General features: G+C 33.7%; 1 protein-coding gene across 1 annotated transcript; it reads left to right on the forward strand.

Moving 5' to 3' along the window:
* Positions 1-2,551: 2,551 nt before the first annotated feature.
* Positions 2,552-18,377, forward strand: LOC113073769 (ras-related protein Rab-40B-like). The gene is made up of 6 exons (XM_026246525.1): positions 2,552-3,144; positions 12,579-12,639; positions 13,328-13,388; positions 14,184-14,261; positions 14,672-14,894; positions 17,329-18,377. Exons 1-6 carry the CDS (start codon positions 2,979-2,981, stop codon positions 17,598-17,600), a joined length of 861 nt encoding a protein of 286 aa, XP_026102310.1. The 5' UTR covers positions 2,552-2,978; the 3' UTR covers positions 17,601-18,377.
* Positions 18,378-22,824: the final 4,447 nt, after the last annotated feature.

The raw sequence follows: 22,824 nt of genomic DNA on the forward strand, positions 1-22,824 counted from the left end.
AATTCATACTGATCCTAAAATCATACTGATCCTAAACTTTTGAACAGTAAAAACAACAGCAACAAGCACTTAGCTTCGATGTGTCTCATAATGAAAACATTCGTTCACTCTAAGTACTAGGCCTTCTTTTTTTAGTTATGAACTGATCACACAGTCTGTGAAATAATTCATTCATTACTCATTATTTTAGTGACCATGTACCATGATGACTTGTACTGTTTTGTGTTTTAGGTGAAACACCTGTCTTGAGGGGCATTTCACTTGTAACTCTAGGATTATGCTTTAACCATTCCTTCTCAGTGAATGAACTGTAAAGCATGTACAGCAAGCCATTTCTAGAACTCGGCTATGCGTTAATTGTTGCAAAACCAGAAGACTAGCCTCATCCAGTGGCCATCTCTTCATCAGGATGACCCCACAGTAATTCCTCAATCAGTCACGAGGACCTAAAACTCACAAAAGGAAACATCAGAGCCAGGAAGATGACTGGAAGAAAAGGAAAAAAGACCATCCTCACATACATCGCGGTCACTGGAGTGGGAATGATGGCTTGTCATATGCTGCTGTTCCATCCCCAGACAGTATTGTCCAAGTCAGTATTAAAATAATAATATGAATAAAGTTAATTTTTGTGGATTTATAAAATTACAATAATGTTACTTTTCTTTCTTCAGGCAGCAGGGCTGGGAGGCACAGCAGTAGCAGGACATGACACAAATCAAGTGAAGACAATGAAGCCAGTCAGGGACCATATTATTAAAGTGGCCTGTTGTACCATTTGAGGCTGGACAAAATGTTAATAAGATACAGGTAAATATGAAGCATTTAAATAAACCCATGGTGACATTACTATTATAATTTAGGTATATCCATTTGTTACCTAGCTCACTAAAGAGCATGCTAAATTTATCTATTAGTGTGCTATGTATTGCTTCTGTTTTCCCATCAGGGTTTCTGTTTTAAGCAACAGAGGTTAAACCCACAAGTATATATATATATATATATATATATATATATATATATATATATATATATATATATATATATATATATATATATATATATATATATATATATATATATATATATATATATATCAAACATATGAGCTGTATATGAAAAAAAATTGAATTTGTCAACATTTGTGAGGCTAGTGGCTTACTTTAGAACACTAGAGGGCAGCATTTTACAGTCTTTTAAACATGATCTTAAAACTTAGCAATTGCATTGTAAACAGTAACATATTTTGTACAACTTGCTGATAGCAGATACGTGCTTTATATAATGCATGCGCAAATGCTCTTAGTGGTGCTTCAGTGAGCAATATTGCGCAACAACACAACACTACTCAAGCAGTTTGGATTGTACTTAATCACAAGACACAGTACACAAACAAAATTCGATGTTAAAGTAAAGATACAAAAGGATATTAGAGTAGTCATTAATCACAATGAATGAGACCCTGAAGATATGTAGTTTTATTGATATTAAAGATTATGTAAACAATAATAGTGGTTTAAGCATAAAATATTAATACAATTTTCACAACAACAAAAAAACAATGCCTAAACAATAATGATGCAATAATCAAAATTGCAAAACAGTGTGCTGCATACACTAAAATCTTTTAATACTTTTTTAAATGTTCTTTAATACCAGAAGAAGCTTTAATATAATGCAAACATATATCACAGTTGATATATGATACATAAATAAAAAAACCATTTTATATAATTTCTAATTATTAACTAATTTCTACTTTTCTAAATATTGATATGTAAAGCATTATATAATGTGGTTATGCAAGGGATTGTTCTTAGTTAAAGTTATAATAATAACAGTGTTAGAGTCTAGCTGGACTGGGTTTGTAAAGGTTAAAAGCCCAAGAGATCAAGATACAAAGGACAGTATGCAAAATACAACCATGGTGAATATATATTCAAAAGAAATAACTGACTTTAATGATTTTTATAGCCTTTTTATTATCAGACTAAAATATAGTTTCAAAGTATTGCTGTGATTTTAACAAGGAGAAGAGAGGAAATGCTTAACACCGTGTGAGAGCTGCTATTTTATTTTACATGATTCCATAATATTTAATAATATTTTAACTTTGTTATTATATTTGTCATATTGCCTTATTCATGCTTGTACAGCACTTTGGTAAACACACACGTTTCTAAAAAAAAAGTGATTTATAAATAAACTTTTACTTCGACTACAATAACCTGTTTAGAAACTACAATGATCAAATTACGTCATTCAAACGTTTCGTCATTCTTCGTGCCCCGGAAAACAACAAACCCGAGCACGCGCTTGAAAGCGCGCTGGAAAGCTGACGCAGAATCAGTTGACCAACCTCCCGCGCGACAAAGTGAACATACGGGCTCTGATCTGGTATCAGCGTTAATGGGATCAAAACAGCAGATTAGCCACACCCTCTCCAACACATAAAATGCGTTTGTGGGATTTGATGGACGCGCTAAATGTCCAATGAGAGAGCAGAGCTGCCCTAGCAACTCCACACAGGAACCAATCAAGGAAAATCTAAGGATAAACTCACATTTTTCCTGTTTAGGGAGGTTGATAGGAGAGAGGGATGTGGCAGAGAGCTCAGTGGACCAGGTTTGCGCGAAATGTAAAGATGAAAAAAACAGTAGGAGTGATTTATAAAGATTAACATGTCTTTTATAAGTATAAACAGTCAATTTTAAGAAGTTGCTTGGCTTATGCTTCTATACTGTAAACGTATGACGGTCTTTATTTACCTACTAATGTGACGCAACAGCATCAGTGGATCCACAACCAGAATCTTTGAACAAAAGGACAGCTTTAGTGTTGTACTGGACATGACATTTTAAACTCAGAAAAGACTAGTGAAGAATATGTAAGTTTGTTTTTAAAACGGCTATATGGTTTAGTTGCACTGGTGGTCTGAGATATTTAAAACAAGTCCATCAGTTACACGATGTACCAGAATGGGTCATCGGGCTGATGTGAAGATGAACCACAGGAGCAGCCCAGCAAAAGCTTATGATTTCCTCCTGAAATTCCTTCTGGTTGGAGACAGTGATGTTGGGAAAGGGGAAATACTGGCCAGTCTACAGGATGGGTCCAGTGAGTCACCCTATGGATACAATATGGGTAAGTTTTGATCTCTTTACTGTACAAATTAAACTAAATGTAGTCGGTCTGCGCAATTCTAAATAAATCTATTATCATGGATTGAAGTTTATTCAACATTTATCATAAACATGATGATCAGAAGGTGAGAATACAACTAGCAAGAATCACGTGCACATCTACATCATTTATTGTGAACTGTTTCAGTTATTTTGTCACCAGAAATGTTGTCAGTCTAGAAGATAATTTACACTGAAAACAAGGGATCACCATCTGTACAATTTATTTTCAATCTTTAATCTATTATAACAGTTAGTATGCCACATATATTAAACACCAAAATCAAATTTCTCATCAAGCCCTGGTTTGTCCAGCTCTTATTTACAGCTCACCAGTAGTTGTAGTTATTGGTTACTCCCTGTTTTGGAAAAAGTAACTCTTCCCAGGGGACAAAATCAACTGCAGTGAACCCCCCTTTGGGCTTTCACAGCTAAACAACATATTTTTCATGTATCTTGCCTATAAGGCCAACAGCATTCTTTATGTGATGCAAACAAGTGGCTGGTATCAACATAACTAACAAAACACAACATCTTATCATGTATGTAATGACTTGCATATCAAATACTAACTCAGTAGCAACCAGCTCTCGTGGTGACAATCCTTTAGATCTCCTAATTCATAATAGTTTACATATTTTCTCCAGAACGCTGTTTTATTGTTTTTACTCTATGCATGCTTGAACAGGAAGAACAAAACTCTATGTGCCATTTTTCATTGTCACTGCATTGAGCAAAGTCCAAAGTCTGATGAACATCGTAAGTCTCTAACAGCTTAGATTACACCGAAGCGATATAGCAAGTAAATTGACAGCCAACCTGTTCATTTAAGGTCAGAGGCTGACTGAGATCTGGGTGGCTTTCATAGTTGTGTACTCATTTATCCAAGCAGCTGAGGAAGGGATGCCAGCCACTTTTTGAAGAGGGACCCTTTAAATAGTATTTTAATTGCTTGGATGGGCATATTACTATATTCTTTAAAGAATAGTTAACACACACACACAAATAAACATTTGCTAACATTTATATAATGTATAATTCAAGATGTAGATGAGTTTGTTTCTTCTTCAACAAATTTCTTCAATAGCTTCAACAACAGAAATTCAACTTGACATCATTTGCTCACCAATGGATTCTGTGGAGCAAATAGGTCCCATCAGAATAAGAGTCCAAACAGATGATAAAAAGCTGTTGCAATAATCCACAATACAACTAATCTGTAAATCAGTTACACATCAAGTGTCTTGTGAATAAAGATGTAGATTTATCATCATTTTTTTATTAGATTTTAACAAAATGAGAATGAAAAGGTGTCCTCTTATCATTGCTTCGATAAAATGCTGCACATTTTTTGTGAAAGTGAAATGTGTCAAATAACAAAACTAAATAGAAATTTAAAAACGAACCCCAAATCAAATAAATAGAGGCAACCACTGCATTTGAATCACAATCCAAACAAAGATTCTGTTTACATGCAGCATGAGCAGTTTTAAAATTTAAATTTTATTGTATAATTTTTAGGGCTGTCAAATGATTAAAATTTTTAATCAAAATTAATCAGAATTTTCAGTGGATTAATCATGATTGTATTTGAGAGTAAATGGGGTAAAACCTTAAGCTTCTTTGGTGTTTTCGTCGCGGCGCTCGCCGCTGTTTTTTACTATCTTGAGAATTCAGAGATCGACGAGACTTTCCTAACGTGAATAATTTGTCACACTGCGCATGCGTGAAATGCGTTAAAAAATTTGACGTAATTAACAACAAACAACTAATTAACGCCGTTAACGCGCTATTTTTGACAGCCCTAATAATTTTACATTTTAAACAAAAACAGAATGCTTTGACTTTAGTTTTGTTTTTATATTACCACACTTTTGATGTTCAACAAAATAGAACTAACATGCTTACATTTACATTTACATTTATTCAATAAGCAGACACTTTTATCCAAAGATGAACAGATGAAGACAGTGGAAGCAATCAAAAACAACAAAAAGAGCAATGATATATAAGTCCTATAACAAGTCTCAGTTAGGTTAACACAGTACACGTAGCATGGGATTTTAAATAATATAATAAATAAAAATAAAACAGATAGAAAAAAAAAGAATAGAGCAAGCTAGTTAGAGGTCTTTACACATACACACACATATATATATATTTGCATAATAAATGAAAAGAAAAATAGAATACAAAAAGATTAGAAAGGTAGTTAGATTTTTTAAGAATAGAATTAGAATAGTGAGTGTTAAAGTTAGAGGGTCAAATAAAGATGGAAGAGATGTGTTTTAAGCCGATTCTTGAAGATGGCTAAGGACTCAGCTGCTCGGATTGAGTTGGAGAGGTCATTCCACCAGAAGGGAACATTTAATTTAAAAGTCTGTAAAAGTGACTTTGTGCTTCTTTGGCATGGCACAATCAAGCGACGTTCACTTGCAGAACGCAAGCTTCTAGAGGGTACATAAGTCTGAAGTAACAAATTTAGGTAAATGGGTGCAGAGCCATCAATGCCTTGAATTTTATGCGGGCAGCTATTGGAAGCCAGTGCAAATTGATAAACAGAGGTGTGACGTGTATTCTTTTTGGCTCATTAAAAATTAACCTTGCTGCTGCGTTCTGAATTAATTGTAAATTGTAACATGTAATTGTAAATTGTACATGCTTCACGTCCTCTTGAAAAATTACACATGCGCAGTATCGTCAGCTCATCGGTTCTCAAATCAGATGCTTATATTCTATTACCAGATCACCAGAACACTGAATCGATATTTCATTGCATTATTAAAACCTGTTAACTGTCACTCACGTTTTTGAAGATAGACTTGAATGTGCATGATACAAACCTAATTTTTTTAATTCATGACTGAAAACATTTTGTATCATGATTTTGATGTACCATTTACATGGTAATACAATGTCTGATTTTAAAATGGGTTTTGAAGGATGAATTTGGAGATTTTATGTTTTCAAGTGATATATAACTTCTGATGATGTCTAAAATGTGATAGAGAAAAAGGCAACGAGGAAGTCTTATTTTTAAACAAAGGTCAAAACTCCTTTTGTAATGCAGATTTCTGAGGGTGCACTCTTGTCATAAATTAATCTATTACTTTTCCTACATAATTTTTAACAAAAAATATTGGTAAAATATATATTTGGGAGTCTTAGACCTTTCCAACGATATATAGTTTGTTAAGATTAGATTAGATTTGATTGTAATATAGTATAGTCAATGTAGGCGTCCCGTATACGGGACGGGGTGACAGTTAGCAGGTTAAATTATATTTCATTACACTGATAATTTGATGCTCATCATCAGTTCTCTTTTCACAGCAGTTCAATATATATATATATATATATATATATATATATATATATATATATATATATATATATATATATATATATATATATATATATATTTTTTTTTTTTTTTTTTTTTTTTTTTTTTTTTTTTTTTTTTTTGGGGAGTCAGAGGGAGTATCAGTATCAAAAAATTGTAAGTAATTTTTGTATTTGTGCTTAATGGAGACGCAAACTCTTTCAAACAATTCAGTCTGATTCTAATCTAATCTAACTAGCGATCAGGTGTGGTGCTGATGCTTCTTATGTCCGTTTCAGAGCACCAGAAGGCAAATATTTCAATCAACAGCTCAAAGCTTTGTTTGTCTTCAGAACACAATTTAAGATATTTTGGATGAAAACCGGGAGGCTTGTGACTGACCCATTGACTGCCAAGTAAATTACACTGTCATGGTCCAGAAAAGTATGAAAGACGTCATCAGAAAAGTCCATCTGGCATCAGTGATTCAAATGTAATGTTATGAAATGAAGAGAATACTTTTTTGTACATGACGAAAGCAAAAATAACGACTTATTCAACAATTTGTCTCCTCTGTGATGCACCACCGTAGCGCCATTTGGAGAATATCAGTAGATTGTGAAAAGTTTTTTCCAAACCAGAATGAATAGCATGATGTTAACAAAGAAAGAAAGCTGTTTCAGAGTAAGATAACTTTATTGCATTTTGATCAATCATTATGACAGTAAACTTATTTTTGAAAAAAGGTGCATTGATGGTCAGTTTTATTTTCATGTTAACTTTAAACAGTTGATATTTCTAGCGAAACAGTGATGAAAATGTAATATCCCACTGCAGGCTTGTGAAAGGGACTTCATGCTACATTCATTTACATACTCTCTAGTAAAAATATAGCCCCTGTAGGGCCAGTAAACAGCTCTGCCAGGATGCTAATACTTGGAAAACATCTTTCTAAAACATTGGGTATGCAAGCAATTAATATACCATTGCTGGAGCTTTTGCTTATTAGATTCAGAACATATTCTACATCCTATTCTGTCATATTTTAGAACTGTAACCTTGGGAGCAACTCACAAAAAAGTGCATATTGTATGTACATGGTCGATTATCTCAATTATGATTAGACAGGGAGAGCTTTTGCCGAACAACCTTGCCAGCAGAAGTCTCTGTTGGAATTTCTGTTTATAGAGATTATTACAACTGGCCAAAGCTCTTACGTAACTGTGCTCTGCTGAGTGAAATGCGACTGAGCCGAGGGAAATGAGGATGCAGCCAGACTTTGCTGGTGATAAAACATTATGATGTTAATCTAAACACTTGCATGTACCTTTCAAGCCACTTGTTTGTTTGAACGATAAACAGGGTTCATTGACTGTTGGTTTTAAAGGAACAGTGACAGTTGAAGCCTTGCAGCTGTTCTTCTCCAAGACAGAAATCAGTTCTGTGCCACTAAAACATTTATCCCACTGTCTTATAAATAACGCACAGGCTGATGTGTTGCTCAATGTGTTTTAGTTTATGTAACGCCTGTGGAGATTAATCTGGGTAGACGGCATATTGAATTGTGCACAAATTAAAACAAGGCTGTGAATGGAAGAAGGACAGTATGTTCAGTGTGTTGTATTGTCTTAGATCACATCTAATTGTATTGTCTTCGATCACATGTAAGACGATACAACACACATCATAAAATTTTTTGTTAAAGTAGCATTACCTTACACTGGATGAATATGGTCAACTTGCGGTGTTGAACGCAAATAGTATTTGAGTTTTTGTAATTTGTGAATTATCAGTTAATATTGTGGTGATGAATGTTTATTTTTGCATGCTCATTTTCTGTATATTTTTATTTTATTTAGATCATCTTTGCAATTATCTAGTTAATAGTTAATATTTAAAAACACTAATAACTGTATAACACTATTAAATATCATCTTGAGAATCTAAAAGGAAATCTTAAAAGCAATAATGATTATTCTGTGTAATAATAACTATGTTATTATGCCTAAATTCACCTGTAGCATTTAAAGTGACTGATTTTAGTTTAGAATTTTATTTTTAAAAGGATATCCCACCAAAATAGTCCACCCAAGTTACTAAATGGTTTGGGTTCCCATTGACTTCCATTGTATGGGCAAAAAATACAATGGAAGTCAATGGGAACCAAAAATGTTTGGTTATCAACATTCTTCAAATTATCTATCTTGTGTTTAGAAGATGAAAGAACTGCATACAGGTTTGGAATGACATTAGGGTTAATGATGACAGAAATGTCATGTTTGGGAGGACTGTCCCTTTAATTTCTTAAAATGAATGAAGAATTTCAGTATCAGCCAATTTTGGTACTGATACGGCTCCAGTTTTTACTTCTTGTGGTTCAAAATGATTTAAAAATAATGTTTAAATGTACCCTTTATTTTGTTCTTTTTATTTATATGATAATTTTTTAATGAGAGAGAAATTACTATTTCACATGGGTCTATGTGAGTTTAATTATGCTGGTTTAAAATCCAGCTGATCTGTTTGATGTTTTTGAGGTCAACCGCAATGGCTCCACAGGCCACAAAGCAGCTTGCAGTATTTTAGGTTTGTGTTTAATTTCGTGACTTGAAGTTGCATGGGGATGGATCAGTAAGTGTTAGCAACTGTTTCCTCCCTCAGATTTAAATTTTGAACACCATTATCCATGGAGGCTTCATCCTCATCCCGTTACTCCAGTTGATCCAGCATATGTGTCATCCCGTCAGAAAAGGTCTATGGCTCTCTGTTGGTTCCTTTGAGGGAGACGAGGAGAGGTGCAGAGCAGGGTAATTGTGCGGGGAGACAGAAAGAGTTAGTGTGAAAAAATCTCTCAGGATGAATCAGAGCTTGCCCACACAAACTGTAAGACTGCATCCTACAGGCAGACATTTTTATAAAGAAAAAAAAAATACTAGAGAGCTGGTGTTATACAATAATCATCTAAATGTGGTGCTTCATTCACATTGAATTAAATAATTTACAATAAGTCTTTTATCAAAAGCTTGTGGTGGAAAATATGAAGCATTCCTGGAATAAATTATATATATATTGATGTTTATAACTGACTACTAAGGAAAATTAGAATATTGTGAAAAGGTTCAATATTAAAGACACCTGGTGCCACACTCTAATCAGCTAATTAACTCAAAACACCTGCAAAGCCTTTAAATGGTCTCTCAGTCTAGTTCTGTAGGCTACAAGAACCACTACGCACAGACGTATGCAAGACACGGGTTTCAGCTGTCGCATTCCTTGTGTCAAGCCACTCTTGAACAACAGACAGCGTCAGAAGTGTCTCACTTCAAAAAGGACTGGGCTTTGCTGAGTGGTCCAAAGTTATGTTCTCTGATGAAAGTAAATTTGGTAACACTTTAGAATAAGGTTCCATTAGTTAATGTTAGTTAATGTATTAATTAACATGAACAAACAATGAATAATACATTTATTACTGTATTTATTCATCTTCGTTAATGTTAGTTAATGAAAATACAGTTATTCATTGTTAGTTCATGGTAATTCACAGTGCATTAACTAATGTTAACAAGCACAACTTTTGATTTAAATAATGCATTAGTAAATGTTGAAATTAACATGAACTAAGACTTATAAATGCTGTAGAAGGATTGTTCTTGCTTAGTTCATGTTAACGAAAGTAGTTAACTAACATTAACTAATGGAACCTTATTCTAAAGTGTTACCGTAAATTTTGCATTTCCTTTGGAAATCAGGTTCCCAGAGTCTGCTTGAGGTCCAATGTAAAGTTTCCACAGTCAGTGATGGTTTGGGGTGCCATGTCATCTGCTGGTGTTGGTCCACTGTGTTTTCTGAGGTCCAAGGTCACACAGCTGTATACCAGGAAGTTTTAGAGCACTTCATGCTTCCTGCTGCTGACCAACTTTATGGAGATGCAGATTTCATTTTCCAACAGGACTTGGCACCTGCACACAGTGCCAAAGCTACCAGTACCTGGTTTATGAATTGGCCAGTAAACTCGCCTGACCTTAACCCCATTGAAAATCCGTGGGGTATTGTTAAGAGGAAGATGCGGTATGCCAGACTCAAGATTGCAGAAGAGCTGAAGGCCACTATCAGAGCAACCTGGTCTCTCATAACACCTGAGCAGTGCCACAGACTGATCGACTCCATGTCACGCCACATTGCTGCAGTAATTCCGACAAAAGGAGCCCTAACTAAGTATCGAGTGCTATACACACTCATACTTATCATGTTCTTACTTTTTAGTTGGCAATTTCTTTTTTCTTTTCTTTTTTAACAATATTACTATTATTACTCTATCTTTGCACAGTGGCAGCCTTGTTGAGCATAAAACATAAAGAAAAATAGATATTATTGTTTTATAGAACTAATGCATCATATTTTTACTGAGGACTTAGTAGCTGATAAACTTCATTTTTAATGTGCACAACATGAGAGCTAAACCTCACCACTGCATGCCTTAGGAAATGCTATAATTCACTAAGTGACCCCACAGTTCACAGGGTGACTTGGGATTGTGATTGTTGTGATGGTGTTTTCAAATCCTCTTTCTGTCCTTGTTCCATGTATATTTTCACAGTGTTTGAGTTTCATTCTCATCACAGTGGAATGTGTGATGGGCTCTGAAATTTCCTAGGATAAAGGGCGTTCAGAATACCAGTGTGTATGTGTGTGCAACCTGGAAACCCCACGGAGGTGACACTGAAGCTTTTCATTCTCTGCCCAGGCATCCTCTTTGAGTGACATGTTCATACCAGCAGACGTCACTTAATCATAGTTGCTGTCACTAAAATGCATGATCAAAAAACTGACATTGTAAAAAAAAAAAAAAAAAAAAAAAAAAAAATATATATATATATATATATATATATATATATATATATATATATATATATATATATATATATATATATATATATATTAGTTAAGAGTAAAATAATGTAGTCTAAATTTGTACAAAATATGCAGTACTTTCCCTGAGCATTTTTCAGTGGTTCTTATTATTAGTGGTTGTGTAATTCATTTCATACTGTTTGTTATCTGTTTTAACAAAATAATTTTGCAGACAATTAAAGTCTTATGACTTATATTAAAGTGATAAGTCTTATGTAGGGACCAGAATATAATTTAGTTTTATTGAATAATAAATACTGCAATAATGTGATATACTTTTGCAATTTAAATTAACTTTTTTTCGATTGTAATTTATTTAAAAAACAAATTTATTACTGTGGTAGCAAAGCAGAATTTTCATTTGGTGCTTAAGTAATATTTCTGAGTATAATCAATATTGAAAACAGTTGTGCTGTTTAATATTTTTGTGGAAATCTTAATAAATATTTTAAATGTTTTTACTGTTACACGTAAAGACAAGACATTGTTGATCAACTAAATGCATACTAGCAAATCTATGACTGTTTAAGGTGAAATGTGTATTAATTTAGGACCCACTTTATATTAAGTGGCCTTAACTACTATGTACTTACATTTTAATTAATAATTTAGTACAATGTACTTATTGTGTACATACATGTTTTTACATTGTACTTATATTTTAAAAAAAACTACATGTAATTACATCTGTATTTAATTTCTGTAATTACATTTATAATTAAACTGTTGACCCATACTTTACACCTTAACCCACCCTTAAACTTACCCATACCTCCAACCCTCTCCCTAACCTTACCCCTATCCCACCTCAATAGCAGCAAAAGTGTTTTACAATACAATATGAACACAATAAGTACATTGTACTTATTTTTGTATGCAAGTACATAATAGTTAAGGCCACCTAATTTAAAGTGGGACCTTAATTTATTTTTTAGCTTATAGTATAGTTTAATGTACATCTAGTTTAATATTTGCTGTGTAATGTGAACATTCTAATCTGATTGGCTCAACCAGTAGTGTGAATTTGGAGAGGTACTGCAGGTTTTTATGTACCAGTGGCAGACAGGAAACCCATTTGAAAACTGTCATTACTCGGTGATGCTAGTGCTGCAGAAATTCGACACTTCACCTTTAATAATTTTGCTATTCTTCTTCACTTGTAGGAATTGACTACAAGACAACTACCATACTGCTCGATGGACGCAGAGTCAAGCTCCAGCTTTGGTGAGTAGCTTTACATCACAGTTACTTTTCCTTTTAGACTGGAAACCCAAGAATGTAGCACCTGACAGTTCCTAGAAATGCATGTTGAACTTTAAAGTTTCAACTTGATTTCCTCCTATTATCTTCTTGAACTCAAACCGAGCACGGAGAGAGATTAAAGATCACCCCCTCCATTTCATCATGCCTGTGTACACTCAGTAAGGTCCTGTTGGTTTCCAAAATATGAAGTGAACATGCCAAACGTCTGGCAATGTTAATTACAGTGCTCCTCAACAAACTCTTCCGATGAAACATTCAGCCAAGTCAATCGTACTAGCCATGCCTAGAACCTGTTTATAAATTCTGGCGCATTTTAAGAGAGCTGAGCTTTTTGCAAGAGTCTGGAATCAATTATTGATAATCTGGCATTGGCAGACGAAGCATTTTAGAGGAGAGTGTTTGTGTTATTCCAGCCCTTCCCGCTGCAACATGACTGGCACATCTTGGTGCTGCGCTCAGCCCTGGATGGTGAATGATTCATTCCATTGCTCCTACTCAAAGTCTGCTGCCCTGGCACCAACCACAGAGAGCTCCTCGTGCCACCAGGCAGAGGCAAAGACAATAGCTACAGATGTATTGAAGAGCAGAAGTAAGATGAATGTGTTCTTTGTCATGTTGACCCCTCTGTGTTGTGTTGTTTTTCTTGCAGGGACACCTCAGGACAAGGCAGATTCTGCACCATATTCCGCTCATATTCAAGGGGAGCACAGGTATAATGGCAATAAATTATAAAAACACTTTGGAAAAATATAATGAGTAGCTATTTTTAATTATAATTAATATATTTCATATGAGAATATTTATAGTAATTTATTTGAATTCATTTAAAAATAATGTTACGTTATTTTTAATTGTTTTATTTATAAATGTAAATATAATACATGTAAAATATTTTTATATATGATTTATCAGTCACCAGTAGTTATTCATTTTAAAAAAGTAATTAATTTAAATTATATTATATTTACAAATATTTATTTTTCATTATTTTCTATATAATTGTTATTATTATTATTTATAATTGCAATTATATTTTGCTATGATTTTCATCAGACATAATTTGTGTGGTTATGTGTAAGCCCATTGTATATCATATGCAAAGAGACTTAAGGGAATGGGCTTTTAAAATGTCTCTGAAATCCCAGTGCTCCCAGACAGTTGTTAAACACTCCACCCAGTGACCAGCAGTTCCTGTTGAAAGTGTGGTATGCTATAAATCGGAGTGGACTGGAACTGTCGACATGACATTTCCTGGCTCTGGCAAACACAGATATCCTAATAACAAAAAACTCTTGGAGCAAAGCCACATCGTAAACTTCTCTGCCATGCAATTTTAATCACATATTGCATGAGATGTTAAATAACACCACGTCCAGTACCACCCTGACTTTGAAAAAACGTTTATCATCTAATTCGATCTCAAAAGCTTATGGTCTCAATTTTTTGAAAGTGCATTTAAGTTTAACATACTGTATGCTGTCTTTAACAAATGTTGTTTTTCACAGGGTGTTATCCTTGTATATGACATTACAAACCGCTGGTCTTTTGATGGCATCGACAGATGGATTAAAGAGATTGATGAGGTAAAATCAAAACTACTGTAGTTACAGTATGTAGCATGTTAAATATGCAGTGCATTATGATTATGGGTATAAAAAGACGTGAGCTCATATTAGTGGCTTTTGAAGTACATTGAATGAAACATGCATGTTTCTCATCTTGAGAAAGTGATCAAATAGATGTGTATTTCTGTATTTCAGGAAATGTGCATGTTATGCAACTCAATAGCAACCGTTATGCTTATAATCATTGCAATCATACATGATAGTAACAGAGGCTATGTAACTAATCTGTGTAGCTTGATGATGGACACAGCATTTTCTTTCAAAACTGCTTTATTATTAAAGTGATTGTCTTGACATAACAATATAAAACAAATCAACAAACCACTTATATCCTGAAGTTTTTTATTGTTGTTGTTGTTTTTACCCAGCATGCACCAGGTGTTCCCAAAATTCTGGTGGGAAACAGGCTTCACCTGGCCTATAAACGTCAGGTGACCACCGAGCACGCCCAGGCTTTTGCAGAGAGACTGGGCGTCACATTCTTTGAGGTCAGCCCTCTCTGTAACTTCAACATTACGGAGTCCTTCACTGAGCTGGCCCGAATTGTGCTCATGAGGCATGGTATGGAGCGACTTTGGAGACCCAATAAAGGTAAAAAGCCTCTATGATCAGGCTTCATATAAAAAAAATATATAAATTATTTATTTACAATAGGGCTATGTCTTTTACATTCACTTTTGTAGCTGTGTGATATTTTGGAAAATATAACACAAAACTAAAAAATATAGAAAGTGGGATAAAATTTTGTAATTATCATATGTATTTAGTTGGTTTCTTGTAAATAGACATTTCAGGAAATTTTCAGTTACTTTACAAAACACTTTATTATTTTCTTTTACAAGAAAGATATATTTATTAAGAATATTTTTATGTATTTTGTATGAGAACTTGTTTTGGGCAGTCACAAGAGGTGAATAGGTAACAAATTATATTCCTATGAAATTATACCATTTCTTATTATCATTCTCATTTTTCTCATTACCATCTTTTTACATTACAAGTTACCTAAAACATGTTAATATCAAAAAACTAAACACTAAGATATACTGTAAGATTGGGAACACGTTTTTTTTTGCCAGTGTTTACATATTGTATAATCTGAATGTAAAAATTATTTAAACAAATCATTCTCTTTCAAAATATCCTATTTAACATAATTGAGAAACTAAGTGAAGAAATGTTCTCATGTTTAGTGGAAGTGTGGAATTCAAATTATGCTTATTAATTTTTTTTTTTTTACTTTTTTTTAATAATGTAAACATTTTAAATGAATTGTTGTTGACAGACATAATTATAAATAAATAAAAACTATATATTATATTATATTTTAATGCCAAACATTTTTTTAAATAATTGATTTTACAAATTATTACAATGAAAATATCACTTTCAGTTACATAAATGTAAATCATATAAAACAATTACAGAGAGAAAAGACCTAAAACAATCTAAACCTCTACAATCATCAGAGGTTCACATTAGGGATGCACGATAATATCGGCACAATATCGGTATCGGCCGATAAAAGCTTAAAATGACCATTATCGGTATCGGCCGATATGAATATTTCTGCCGATGAGCCAAACCGATATTCTCCAAGTGAAATAATTGACCTGTTTTTCAGATGTGAATGTCTGTCTACATTTGTAAAATAATAAATTTATGGTAGAATCAGTACAGAAGAGATACATGGATTTCTCTTCAGTAAAATTAAAGTTTAAATATATCAGTATATATTTGTATATATATCGATATCGGTATCGGCATCGGCCAAAATTATTTTGAAAATATCGGCATATCGAATATCGGCCAAAATCCAATATCGTGCATCCCTAGTTCACATCAATACCATTGCTGTATTTTCACTACACTTCTATCAGCATCTCCCTATGACTCATTATGTTGTTGAGGTTGGAAATGTTTTCTCCGGGAAAAAAACTTCACCATAAATGCTTCTTACATGAAATGATGCATTAAGGAACGCTGTTACAGAATAATGCAGACCTTTTAGTGGAGCCTTTTCTGAGAATGACCACATAAGAAACAGCAATACAAGTTTTTTTCCTCAGACCAATACTGAAATTATGTATAGGCCAAAGGAACGCTTTCGAAACCTGAAATATGCAAAGCTTTGAGACTTTATACAGCTCACAGCGGAGACACCCAGTGTTCAGATATCAATGTAACAGCCAGCTGCCCACATAGCACATTTCAGCTCTTAATAATCATAGCTTTGGTTTATACTAGAAAAATGATTTAAGGAACAAGGTCAAGCGATTAGGAAACATTTACTTAGGTTGACGCGTTTGAATAAAACATTATATGTTTACATTGACTTGCAAAGCAATATTATAAAACAAGTTTCCATTGAAGCTTCCATTGAATTACTTCATCCCTTAAATCTGCAGTAGGTAACTTTTGTAAAAATATATTTTTTACATATTTGTTAAACCTGTCATTATGTCCTGACAGTAGAATATGAGACAGATAATCTGTGAAGAAATCAAGCTCCTCTGGCTCCTCCCAGTGCTCCTATTGCCATTTGCAGAAATACATCACTCCCGTTAAGAAACAACCAATCAGAGCTGCGGTCCGTAACTTTGTTTGAGTTCAAAATGTAGAAAAATGTATATAATAAGCGAGTACACCATGAATCCATTTTCCCAACCGTGTTTTTAGCTTGTCCTGAATCACTAGGGTGCACCTATAATAAGTGTTTATATTCGGACTATTTTAGATTGCTTCGGGGATACCGCGGCGGAGTAACCCAGTACCTTTGTGATTCTTCATAGACATAAACAGAGAGAAGTAGTTCCGGCTACGATGTTCTTCCGCAAGACGCAAGCAGTTTCCTTTTTATTAACCGCTAGAGCGTCAAAAGTTACCTACTCCAGCTTTAAAGACAAACATTGCTGACAGACTATTATAAACCATATAATGATATAATGACTTGAATTTGTGGAGTATTTTATGAAGAATCTAATATGTTGCATTTAACTTGGTCCTGTTCTTTTCTTTTGTCCAGTGTTGAGTCTGCAGGACCTTTGCTGTCGTTCTATCGTTTCCTGCACCCCAGTGCACCTTGTGGACAAGCTTCCCCTTCCTGTTGCCTTAAAGAGCCATCTGAAGTCCTTCTCCATGGCCAATGGTCTCAACGCACGGATGATGCACGGCCGTTCATACTCAGTCATAGCTAGTAGTGCTAAAAAAAGGAACGGAACCAAAAAATCCAAAATCATCTACCCTCCACTGAGTCCATCCCAGCACTGCGCACGGACGAGCTGCAAGATTTCATAGATCAATGCAGTTGCTGTACTTACAATACACCCTCACAATGCGATTTAAACAAGGAGCTAGTGTTCAAATCCACCATGGTCTCACAATAAATAAGAACAAGCGAGACAACTGTGGCCTGTGAGGTCTTCGATATATTAAGTGTTTGACCAAACTTGATAAACATGTTACTTAAAATATCCTCCTGGCCATATTCAGTTGTGATCGCTGGATAGATAGATGTAAGAAAGAGGATCTGTTTCTAAGTGTTACCAAGCCTTTATAATGCTCTGCATTGTTTAAATATACAAGTTCTTTGTCTTGTAAATGTATTGATGGTACTGCATTTTGCTGTGGAGGATTCTTTTTGCTACTGAACTTGGACCAAGCCAGCAGGAGAAACAGACTGCTTTCCTGTTTTGTGATCACTTTCAAAACGGACCTTACTGACAAGTAATACCAGCTTAATTTCCTTTAATACTTTTATTCAGACACTTTTCAGGGGCTAAGAGAGTCAAGGTTGAGACACGCAGCTCTTTGTATTGTGTATATAATTTGTTTTGTTTGATACTATATTATTAAATTCTTAATTATTGTGATACACTTGACCTGTGACCAATATTGTTATTAAACAATACGTTTATATGGGAATCGCACCAAAGACGTGGAAGATTCACATGTGGCTTCATTTGTCACATTGAAAACAACACTAATATTTCAGATAAATTTACATTGCAAGCAAACAGAAATTTCTAACGCGCTATCATATAAGGTTTTAAATAAAGATCAGTGAAAAATCAAGAGGTCGTGTTGTCTTTTATTATCTTCTGTTCTTGTTCACTAGAGGGCAGTGTTTTATTGTAGGTGGTCTTGAAATTTCGTGCTTAGTAGTCTACTGTAACTGTGTGGTTTTGGAGGGTTTGGTGAAAAGAAATTAAATTATTATTCCAAAATAAAGGAGGTATTAAATTACTAGTGGCTAGAGTTTAAATAAATAATGTCTTGTGACATAACTGTCGATTGTCACACAAAAAAATGGACCAGTCCTTCAGCAAACCATACTGTTACAGAAAGTTTAAAAGTACTGAGAAGTATTTATTTGTTGTTTCTTTAAGTGTTTTAATGCAAGTTCTTCCATATTTGTGCTATTTGAGTGATAGTTGTCTAATTGTTCATTTTAATGTGGGACTTCCGTAATCCTTCCGCGATAAGGCCATCCCATGGACAAAACAAAACAAAACATAAATTGGATATAACTTTCCACAGGCAAGGTTAGTAAGACGTTTTATGACACTTTCTCATGTTTATATGGCAATTTTAAGGCCATAATTTAGAAAGTGTGTGTATTTTAACGTTCCTTTACCCTAAAATATCCCCAATTAAAGCTATTTGATTGTGGCGTATAAACAGGCGTAGAGTATAGTACAGTACAGTAACACTGGCCAGGGAAAATAACATTTTAATATAGCTGCAAGCAGCGATGGCGGGCTCAAGCCACCAATGCCATCACCACCCCGGTGGCATCAGGTAAACTGTGCCCAGCGGGCACATGCATTCACAATATCCCTCTGGCAGTGAGGTTTTAAAGGATAGAGGGGAGCGTAGAGGGGAGCGTGCATTTGCAGTGGCTGGGCCACGACTCTGGAATACCCTGCCTTTAGAGATCAGACTGGCCCCTTCCTTGTCTATTTTTAAATCTTTGCTAAAAACTTTTTTATTTTCCTTAGTGTACTGACTACTGTGTTATGCTACATTTTGAAATGGGTGGTTTTAAATTTTTTGTCTGGTCTATTTTTATGTATGTGTAATATTCTTGCTCTTATGTTAAAGCACTTTGGTCAGCCAGGAGGCTGTTGTAAATGCGCTATACAAATAAATTGAACTTGAACTAGAACTTGAACTTGATATGGCAGTTAAAGGGTTAATCCGAATCATCTAGACTTTAAAATCACATTCACAGAACAATATATATATATATATATATATATATATATATATATATATATATATATATATATATATATATATATATATATATATATATAACTTTAGTAACACTTTACAATAAGATTTCATTTATAAACATTATGTTTACATGAACAATATTTATATAGCATTCATTCATGTCAGTTAATATTCCAAACTTAAACATTAAAACATTGTTTTATTGTGATTTTTTTCCAAGCACATTTTACCAATTCCAAACCATATCAATCTTAATAACTACCATTATTTTTTATTTAATCATTTATGAGTGCTATACAATAGTCCAGGAAAGCTGGAAGAGAAAAACAGGTCAAGAAGAACTGACAAAAGAATTGCAAAAGAATTAGGAATTAATGTGAAGATTAATTTTTAGTCAATTCTGCAAGACAGACTTTCAGGAAAGGAGGTGGAATAAAAATGAGCTCCTAAATCTTAATCCCAGATTCTGGAAGATATATTCCTCAAACCATCGGACAAGAGAAGGTGGTGCTGGTCCTTCACGAGTCACTCTAATCTGTTCATTAAGCCTATATATAAAGTCTTAATATATAGTATTTCACAATACTTCATGGTATTCTAATTAAATAATTTTTTGGAATCTTAGATCTCTCAGAACCTGACACATTGTAATTCTGAGACTCCAGGAAAGTGGCAGTTCTGTAAAATGTTGGCGCTGGAGACTAAATGCTCACTGATAGTTTCACACCTAATTCACTTAAAACACACACAAACACACACACACAGTGACAGAGGGACAGAGTGACATCAGATGTATGTTTTTTAATTTTCTGTCATCCATATAATGTTGTATAGTCATGAAACTATGCATATTTCCTCAGAATGACTTTTCTTCTATGTGTACATTTTTTTGAAGTGTTTAGAAGCTGCACTTTTTTTACTGGTTCCTTTTTTACTATTATTTCAAAAAATCACCACGACAAAACCATTCAAGCTATCCAAAATTCATTCACACCTGTTCTGTAAGATTAATTCTTTAAACAGTGGTAAAAGAGGATGTGGTGCTGAACCTTCAAGAGTCACTTAAAACGTATCTGTCCATAAAGCCTATTAAGAATTATTCTTAATATACAGTTCACAATACTTCAGCTTGTTATTCTAATTAAGTGAGGGTCATTTTATCAGTAAAATTCCTAAAATACATATTATTTTATTTGAAAGATTTCTATAAATTATTTAAATCATACTCGTTTCTCCAATAATTATTTAAAAGTAATCCTATAGCTCCCTCTGGTGGCCATTATAGGTACTAAGAATTGCAAGCTTGATTTATAAGTTATGATAGTTTTAATTTTATGCTGGCTCTTGAAAATGATAAAGCTATGAAACTTACTGTGCTTCCTTCAAATGAGGACTTCTACTTATATAAAAAATTATGAAGAGTTAGAATGAAACATTTTAAAGATATAGTAAAATAACTATTGTATTTTTTTATGTTACTTTAATAAATCTCTATGGCAACACCATTTAAGCTATCCTAAACCCATTCACAATTTAACATCTCAGTATATTGGCATCATGTTGAAAAAGGAGTATGGAGTAGTATGAGGAGGAGTATGAATTCATTTACAGGCTGATTTTATCATAAATCCACAATAAAATTTCTGAGTTCTGTATCAATCTGTGTTGTTGTTGTTTGTTTATTTTTATCTTTTATTTTTCATAGGAAGATAACTGACCCTTTACTCTCCTTTTTAATAAATGTGCTTATAAACCAAGGACAAGCTATTTATAGCTGTATTTATAAACTGCTTACTACTGACTATTGATATTGGGACAAGGCTTTATAAAGCATGAACTGACTATTTAATAATGAGTGCAGTTATTATAAAGTGTTATCAATGAATTTGCTAATGTTAACAAATTAGACATTATTTTACAGTGTTATCAAATCCTTAAATGACTCATAAGCATTTGTGAAAGTTCTGCTTGCATTACAGCTTAGTATTGATCTGTGAGCTGAACAGATTTACTGTTACATCTATGAGATTATGTAAATTCAAATAAATATAATGTCACAGGATGTCATAGGTCAGTATCAAATGAGTTTGAAATTATTATTTGCAGCACAAATAAGGTTTTTTTAGGATTTTTAAAAATCCCTAAAACTGTCAGAAAAAGGTTAAGGCCTAAGCTATTTCTATGTGAGTGGCTAATTTTATTTTTGTTTTTATAATTGTAATACACAAACTATGAAATTATACAAAATGTATAAAAAGATAAATAAATAAATACGCACACATTAAAAAAGCAGCCAAGTCGAATGAGTTTCCTTTTTTATATAGATTAAAATTGAAGACAGAAGCAAGTGGTAAATGTGGTCACTTTAATATTCAAATACAGTAGATCCAGTTTATGTTCACGTGGCTGTTTTCGTTTATATTCGCCAAGCTATTATGTGTTTTGAAATAATCTTGTCCGTTATGTGTTCGTTCGTACGACGAAAGGCAGAATCCTGCAGCTCGAGAGATATATGTTATTCTGCCAGTCGCGCTTTCAAATAGTCTTGCACACTTAAACGGGTCACAAACACCTGCATTTAGCTCTTGTAGTGTTACAATGGGTTTATTGTGTGCATTTGTGGTAATATTTTATTTAAAAAAGCTCTTAAACAAGAATAAATTCGTTTGTTTTGAGCTCGACACTGTACGCGCTGATCGGAGCGGTGATTTCAGATAGGCAAGCCACAAATATTTCATTTTCACACAAACAGTTCAAAAACATCTGAATTTAGCTCTTGGTGTGTTCTAATTGGTTGATTGTGTGATATCGCTGTAATAATTTATTTTTAAAAGCTTTAAAACAGGAATAAATTCGTTTTCTCTGAGCTCTTTACTCCAGACGCTCGTGATCACAGCGGTGATTCATCTCTCCTATTTCTCACGTATCTCTGGCCAGAAATAATTTATCCATGAGCCCTGAACCGGTAATAATCAGATATGTTGGTTTAGCTTGTCAGTGTGAATTAAATCTAAGTATTTGTTTGTATTTTTAACCGATTTAAAAGTGAAAGTAAAAGTTCGGGAATTGAACCTGTAGGGGCGCAATTTCTCTCAGACAATGGAAGTCTGAAGCACATATACTCAAACAGAGGGACAGAGTGAGATGAGATGTCTGACAGTTTTTTAATTTTCTGTTATCCATACAGTGTTGTAAAGTCGTTAAACTATGCATATTTCCTCAGAATGACTTTTTCATCTGTATGAAAAAATTCTTTGACGTGTTTGGAAGCTGCAATTTAAAA

Source organism: Carassius auratus, unplaced genomic scaffold (assembly GCF_003368295.1).
Source record: "Carassius auratus strain Wakin unplaced genomic scaffold, ASM336829v1 scaf_tig00012847, whole genome shotgun sequence".
In the NCBI taxonomy this organism is placed as follows: domain Eukaryota; kingdom Metazoa; phylum Chordata; class Actinopteri; order Cypriniformes; family Cyprinidae; genus Carassius; species Carassius auratus.

Excerpts from the sequence above, each read along its gene's own strand:
- LOC113073769 (XM_026246525.1), top strand. The coding sequence starts at position 2,979 with ATGGGTCATCGGGCTGATGTGAAGATGAACCACAGGAGCAGCCCAGCA. Across the intron at positions 3,145-12,578 it reads ACCCTATGGATACAATATGG|GAATTGACTACAAGACAACT; the intron begins GTAAGTTTTGAT and ends CTTCACTTGTAG. Across the intron at positions 12,640-13,327 it reads AGAGTCAAGCTCCAGCTTTG|GGACACCTCAGGACAAGGCA; the intron begins GTGAGTAGCTTT and ends TTTTTCTTGCAG.